This window comes from Chanos chanos, chromosome 12 (assembly GCF_902362185.1).
Source record: "Chanos chanos chromosome 12, fChaCha1.1, whole genome shotgun sequence".
Lineage (NCBI taxonomy): Eukaryota > Metazoa > Chordata > Actinopteri > Gonorynchiformes > Chanidae > Chanos > Chanos chanos.
The window spans coordinates 22,049,451-22,057,132 of NC_044506.1; the positions used below are offsets into that span (position 1 = coordinate 22,049,451).

The 7,682-nt window shown below is 41.5% G+C and overlaps 1 protein-coding gene across 1 annotated transcript; it reads right to left on the reverse strand.

Annotated features, from left to right (window-relative positions):
• Positions 1–93: 93 nt before the first annotated feature.
• cbr1l (carbonyl reductase 1-like) lies at positions 94–2,815 on the reverse strand. The gene is made up of 4 exons (XM_030789124.1): positions 2,403–2,815; positions 1,560–1,740; positions 969–1,092; positions 94–851 (listed from the first exon to the last, which is right to left on the reverse strand). Exons 1-4 carry the CDS (start codon positions 2,686–2,688, stop codon positions 612–614), a joined length of 831 nt encoding a protein of 276 aa, XP_030644984.1. The 5' UTR covers positions 2,689–2,815; the 3' UTR covers positions 94–611.
• Positions 2,816–7,682: the final 4,867 nt, after the last annotated feature.

The following is a 7,682-nucleotide window of genomic DNA, read 5'->3' on the forward strand; positions in this document are numbered from 1 at the left end:
GTTTTTAAATGTGTCTGCCAATCAGGAATACACATTGATCTAAAAAAGCAAACATATACAGTAAATGCAAGAAAACACTGATAAAACAAACAATTTCAGCTGCGAGTAATTTATTGGTCAGTATTTATGAAAGTACATATGTATATGAAAAAAGGAAACTTTCAGCACAGGTTATGTAAAATAAGGGCTATTATGTAAACAACATGAAAAGTGAAGCATTACAATGTATTTTTAAAAAAAAGAACAGTGATGGAATGAATTTGGAGTTTTACGGTGAATATGTTTGCCCCCTAAAACCAGTGGTTTCTCCCTGGTTTTAAATTACATGGCAAATACGTGGTACCCTAGCATAAATGTTCATTTCAGCCACTACAGCTAAAAGGTAAAATCAGACATAGTGAACTTGTCAGCCCACCGATAAGCAGCCCTGACGTAACACAGAGGAGATGATGCTACTCTCATACCTCATTTAGAACATTTAGTTTAATGTTCTGACAGAATCTCAGTGAATCTGCGGCTGTAACACGTGCAAAAATGGTCCTGGTTTTCAACATGGTGAGGGACCATTTACCGTACAAATCCTGTAAAGAAATACAAATGAAATAAAACATCTACCACACCTGAACAGTTTTGTCTGAGACAAACTGTCCATGTGGCTGCGTGCTGCCCTCGGGTAAGAGAGCCAAATATATGGGCGTCTCTGCTCCTTCCTCTGGACTTTTGGGAGCTTTTGGGCCGGCCATGTCTGTTCGGACCCAGCCCGGACAGCAGGCGTTCACCAGAATGCCATCGCCGGGTCTCGTCTCAGACAGCACGCGAGCCTGGATCCTGGACAGCGCCGTCACCCCGATCTGCAGACCACCATTCAGGAAGTTCAGCATCAGTACAAATGCATACTGTTGACATTCAGCTACACACAGGACAAAACACAGCACGACGGTCTATGATGTCACAGAACTGTGCCCTACCTTGGAGGTTCCGTACGCTGTGTTGGGCCAGCCCAGAGCCCGATGGTCTCCACGCTTTGCAGCGTCGACAAAATCCTTCATCAAAGAACACAGCTCCTCTTCTGACAAACTGGGATTACGAAACCTAACAGTGTGGAACACACAAGAAGTGTTAACTTTAGTCATATTTGGAAATTACAGGACCGTTTCCAAAAGCTGTATAGACGATGAATGCTGTCAAGTCTGATCCTGTGGCTGTTGGTCTGGACTGATGCCAAAGCAGATACTGCTGTATTACAGGAGAACAGGCCCAAGCCCATAGGGGAAGTGAGTTATCACACACAGTTTTTAACATCTGTAGAGTTTTTTTTTTTGTTGTTTGTTTGTTTGTTTTTCACAATAAGGTTTTGCACAGGTCTTAAAGGAAGTTAAAATGACCATTTGACAGCGAAGCGATGAGGTTACCCATCATTGCTTCTGCTAAACAAACTAAACATCAACATAAATGTCTAAACTAAACATCTGAAAACTCAGGCCCATCTGGTCATGGTGTGAATTCAAACAGCAGTAATTCGGGCCAGTCTAGTACAGAGGTGATGTTGCTAGTTGTACTTGGCCTGTAACTCCGGGCTGCACTGGTCCAGAGACCGCTTGCTGACAAAGCTGGAGACATTGACCACCCGGGCGTGTGGACGGAGCAGGGGGAACAGCGCATGGCTCACGTGCAGGGTCCCCAAAAAGTTGGTGCGCATGGTCACCTCTGCCTGCTCACTAAATGGTTCGGTTGCAGCAACTTTGCAACAGAAAAGTTATGTTACTTTGACCGTCATGAGAGCCTCATATAAAAAAAAAAAAAACAGGACATGCAGGCATTTTTAGTTAAAAAAGAACAAAAAAAAATCACGGACACAGTTAATCCCTCACTGACACATTTGTACATGTTTAAGTTTCCTCTTAAACACAGAGTTAAACCTGATTTCTGCAATGATACTTCAAAGTTTTCTTTAACAACCTTTGCACATAGCATTTTAAATTCTTTAAGAGTATTACACACTTCATAAAAACTGCACTAAAACAACACCTTTCGAAAGTAATGCCCATTGATTCTTTTATTAATACAGCTGTCATTGATTGGTAAGTTTGTGGGTGGGGGGGTCTTATCTGCAAATATTTGAAAAGTTTACAGGGTACAAATAGCCATTCCTATTCGGTACAAGCAAAAATGTGGGAGCTACTTGTCACTGTCAGTGTGCTGTGCACAGCTGCGTTTCTTTACTAACTGCGTATGAACAAGTTAATATAAGCTCATTCAGACGGGAAGCCTGCCAAACACCACAATTAACTGAGTTATAATGATGGTTTACTTTTGCTTGGTCCAAATTCCACTCAGAGCAATGCTGACGTATAAACAGTTCTTGATAATAACATGGTTTATGACAGTCAACGACAGCCTACCTTTAAAAGCAATTCCTGCATTGTTGATAAGAAGGTCAAGTCCACCGTAATTGCTCTCCAAAAACTTTTTAAGCTCATGGGCACTGCTTTCCTCCGTAATGTCAAGGCGATGGAAAAGCACGTTAGACCCTTTAGATTTCAACGGTTCCACTGCCTCTCTTCCTAGCTTCTCATTTCGTGCAGTAAGAATAATATCCCCAGCATAGCCAGCTTCACACAGACCCTTCACAATAGCGAAACCTATGCCTTTGTTAGCGCCTGTAACCACAGCTACTTTTTTAGCCATTGCCTCAAAATATCCAAAGATTTGCTTTTACAAGAACGTAACAAAAGTTCTTCGAACACAACCACTCTCGATGATCCCCGGAGTGTCAGCGATGTACACCGTCATTCAGAATTTTTGCAAAGTCATCATGATCAACGTATACCGTGTGCAGAGTTCAATTGAAGGCAGTGTTGTCAACTCTTTTCTCGGGGAAGGTCGCGATTCACCGCTGGAAAAGTCGCGAGATTATAGAATGGCATCCCCAGGTCACATGATCATGAATTCGTTTTTTTTTGTAAGGATGCATTTAATAGCCACAATAATAATAATAATAATAATAATAGTAATAATTTATAATAATAATAATAATAATAATAATAATAATAATATAGGAGTTGCGGTTATTCTTTTCATTATTTGAATTTTAACCGGTTTTGAAGGGAAGGGCGTGTCAAAATGTTGCAACTCTTGAAAGTACTACTTTTGCTGACTCAGTTTTTTCAAGTGTTTCTCTCACACAATGATTAACCAATGGCGCGGCAGATACTGGCAAGGGTCTAGGTGTGAAAACACGTAAGACAATAAGTTCTGAGCAGATGATATACACTTTCACCAATTCATCTGAAGTTAGTTGTGAGATCAGATGGACTTTAAATTCAAATGTTACTCTGTCACATATTAAGCTCCAACCTGAATTAACATACCTTTCTGAAGTTAAAAAAAAAAATCACTGTCTTCTTTTCGAAAATACAGACTCTCTCCCACACAATGCACTCTCACACACATTCCCCCTGAGAAAAATTATTGGCTGCATGTCATTAAAGAAGACTCTTTGCTATGCTTAAAGCGCTTCTCCACCGAGGTTCGGCAACTAAAAGAGTTCCAGGGCAGTTGAGAACGGGAGCTACACAGTTCCTGATCACGTTTTTGGTCGCTTTCCCACTGCACTGCATGAGCCGCAAGGATTATGCAAATTAGAAGTAGGCCTAATAGGAAAGTGCGAGTGTTGCCTGAGTCACTTCAGGTCTTTATTTTATTTTATTTTCTGTTTAATTTTTTTCACTGCACTTCTATGTGGTATAATGTATACCCAATTCATTAAGTGCAGCGAGATTTTCTAACGTATCTCCGTTTTACTTCGACGTCTCGATCTCTGAATCTGGTCCTCCAAATAGATGCGACATAAGGCTGCACGTCCTATTTTTCCATCTCTTTGGGTATGTTCTGCTTTCACATTTAGTTACAACTCGTTTCTAAAAAATGCATTTAGTACATTAAAGAAAAAGCGGTTGATCTCTTTCGTCATTCTGTGGTGCTTGCGATCCCAACCTTTTGGGGTGGTTCTAAAATGTTCATATACTAACTCATTTAGCAGTAAATACGATGTTTCCCATGTCTGAAGGACAGCCATTTCTTAACTGACACTGCCCGAATGAGAGTGATTTACTCATTACATGGTGCATTTATTGAGAAGAGAGAGCATATTTTAGGTATGTAGATGGGAAACGTTTTATCGCAGATTAAATCTCGTAATTTAACAGGAATTGTGTTACCACACTAATTTATGCAGTTCACACTGCGTGTTGCTGGTTTAATATATGACGTCGGCTAGTTTTCTGCCGGAGTTTTCTGCTTCTCCCTGTCAATTTGCTCGCAAGCTGCTTTGTGTGCCCCTTTGGCGCACATTGTTTATACGAATGGAGTTAGCATTTCGTCAACTGAACAACATGCAATAAGTGCAGGAACGCATGATACTAGATAATTCTCTCCCACACTAGCTGAGTAATTCTCAGCCTGGGCCAGATATGGCTAAGATGTTACATTCATATGCTGTTGTATTAAGATTACAGGGAGAGAGACCGGGAGATGGAGAGATCAGGCTAATGTGGAGGTGAGTGCGAAAGAAGGCCGTCCTTTGAGGTGCATGCCGTCATAGGAGTTAGGTGCATGTATAGTTCTTTCAAACGCTGTGATAATAAACGACAACCATAGCCTACAGTTCCCAAGTAGCATGTCGCCAGCCCTTAATCTAGTGTTTACTCCTGATAGAACAATGGTGATGCAACAGTAAAAACTATTTGTCATCATATGTATGTTAACATATGTTGTACTCTCAACTTTAATATGTGTGAACAGGTGACAGAGACCTGTGTGAACAGGTGACAGAGAGGGAAAGACAGGTGCGTGTCAGTACTTCGGAGATGTCAGCTGATGTGGTTATGAACAAGAAAATGGGACACACTCATTGTAAAGTCAGCACAATGACATCACAGTTGTCTTGTCCTCTTGTGTCTCTCAGCGGCTGCGATCATATGAACATCTCTCTGAAGACTGAAGGAACTGGAGATGATCCACCCCAAACATCGTGCGACTCGGATGCGCCTGACTGTCGCACGTGGTGTGTCTGGACGGATAGGAACTCCTGACGGTACATAAAGGATGGAAACATATGATGAAGCACATGCAAAGATGCAAAGACATTGTTACTGTCTGACTCAAGACCTGGACTGCACTGTTCTGAGGAGCAGATCAATGGAACTGTGAGAAGTGGTGGAAAAAGACACTGCTAAAGAAAATTTACAAACGCAGGGAGAGTGAGTCACATCAGAGGCCTATTCAAATAGTCAGCTGGAAACAGAAGTAACAGTCTTTAATGGAAAAATGGGAATAAACGCCATCTTAGTCCATAAAACAACAGAGACATTTGGACTGATGTTTAAAAAGTTGGCTCCTATGATGAAACTCCAAGAATTGAACAGCAGTGGAACATGTTTACCACTCAGACCACTCACGATGACCTTGTCCAGCTCCTGGTGCCCCTGAGACGTCCAGCTGGCCAAAGCAGCGTGAAGAACGCCCTGTTTGGTGAAAGGGAGGTGCGTGAGCTAGCCGAACTCAGGCAAGCACGGAAGATTTCAAATAACAAGGCACAAAAAGGGAGAAACTGTCTCATGGCAACCGATTCCTGCCTAGTGTCCTCTGCAGAGTATGACACAGATTTCTCCGCGGTAAATGACAGAAAAAAGCTCAAATGACTTTCCATAGGCTCCAGGTAAAGAGCTTGTCTTCTCTTCTTTTTGTTGACATCAGTGGATCACCCATAGAGCCTTTTGAGCCTGTTCAGTCTGTAATGGCAACCCTAAGAGACTCAACCCAAACCTTTATGTGCTGAGTTTCTTGAGGTAAGACATTTGATTTGCTTAAGCCGTTACTGAACCATCAGTATTCACTGCGTGGGCAGTTTTACGATAAGGCATAAGTAGGCAACTGCTTGGGGCCTCATCCGCCAAAGACCGTCGTTGTGAATTTATGTTTCCTTTTTTTTTTTAAATTTATAAAACATTTTTCCTCTCTTGTCTCTTACCTACAACCAATTCACGACTGTGCTGATATTCAATATAACAGCACTCCCTCTCGTGTGAATCACAGTGTGAAAACCGGTGTGATATTGTTTTTATACAATATTTTATCATACCCAACTGCAGGCTAGCTAGGGTTTTTTTTTAATCATACACGGAAATGTATCCACATTTGCGCTGTCAGTAAATGTGAATTAAGTTCTCACTGGTGTAATCAACGATTGCAACAGAACATCTGTAAAGTGATACATAATAGTAAAACGTCCCAGGGCTGTTATACTCAGTATTAGCACTCATGGAATGCCTCTTGTCCAATCAAATTACTTGGTCAGAACTAAGTGTTGTGCAATATTTATTATGACTCACATTTCACATTTAATGGACTATTCCACCTTGACCCTCCGCCTTTGGATGCTATGTTTGCGTGCTGTGAAGCGTTTTCAAAGTGGATTTGAGAAGAGGAAGAAGGAAGATGCCAGGTTTAAGGAAAGTCTGCCTAAACTGACAATTCTTTAATACAACAGCCAGAGACTCCACGGCATAGGAGGAACAAGTAGCTGACGTTACAACAGGTGTAACGTTGGTTGAAGAAGCTGGGGGACCTGATGTCGGCATTCTCAAATACTAAAGCCTGGAAGGTGAAAATTAACATCACACATTAAGCATACGATTATACACTAAACTTTCCCTCATATAAACAAGATAGTTTTAAATTTCAAATGTGTCTAATTATTCACCGAAGTATTTTCCAGTGGATGTGACCCCTCTCCTCCTTAAGTTATTTACCTTCCCCTCTCTCTTTGTCTCTGTCTCCCTCTTCCAATTTCTCTGTCCAGACTGTTCCAACACAGAGTGATGTCGGCATCCAGACCTCCATGGTTCTCCCGCCACCCCACTGACCTGCTGCCTGTGATCTGTGACCTGGGTGAGTACTTACAGTAACATCCCTTCACCCTGCCTTTAAATCCTCACCCCTCCTCCATTTTCCGTCTCTGAAGACCAATGTCACTGAACACTAATGAGTTACATAGTTTTAGCACATGAGATAAGGCAACAGTTAAGAGCAATGTGAGTGTAGGTTTGTTTATTGTAAGCAGAGGGAAAATTTTTAATGTATTAGGATGCCTTTTATCTTTCCCTTCTCTACAGATCTTCACTGGGTTGTCAGAGTAAGCCTAACACAGATCACCAATCAAGCAACAAAGCTGGTAAGAGCCTAAATCAGAAGGTCTCTCTCACACACACACGCACACACACACACACAGTTGTGTGCTTCAGACTTTCACCCCTAGGGAATAGTGGATGTTCAAATGCTTTATCAAAAAGCATATACTATACTTTTTTCTTGAAAGAATTAAAGATTAATTATAATCTTTTTCTTGACATATTGACTTCTTCTAACTGACTGAAGGTCATTTGAAGTTCTTCAGAATTGTGATTTTGGTCTGTCCTTTGGTTCTGTGGCTTTGTTAACTGAAAAGAGCTGCCTCCAAATAGTTTTTGTTATGATTGCATTAAGCAAAACGGAGAAGAGCCTCACACAGGTCTTTGCCTGGGGCCTCCAAATCACTAAAACTGCCCCTGATTCAGTGTTTGTCTGGCATAGGCCGTATGCTGCAGCTATTCATGAGAGTAACGCTGCCTGCGTCTTCAGCA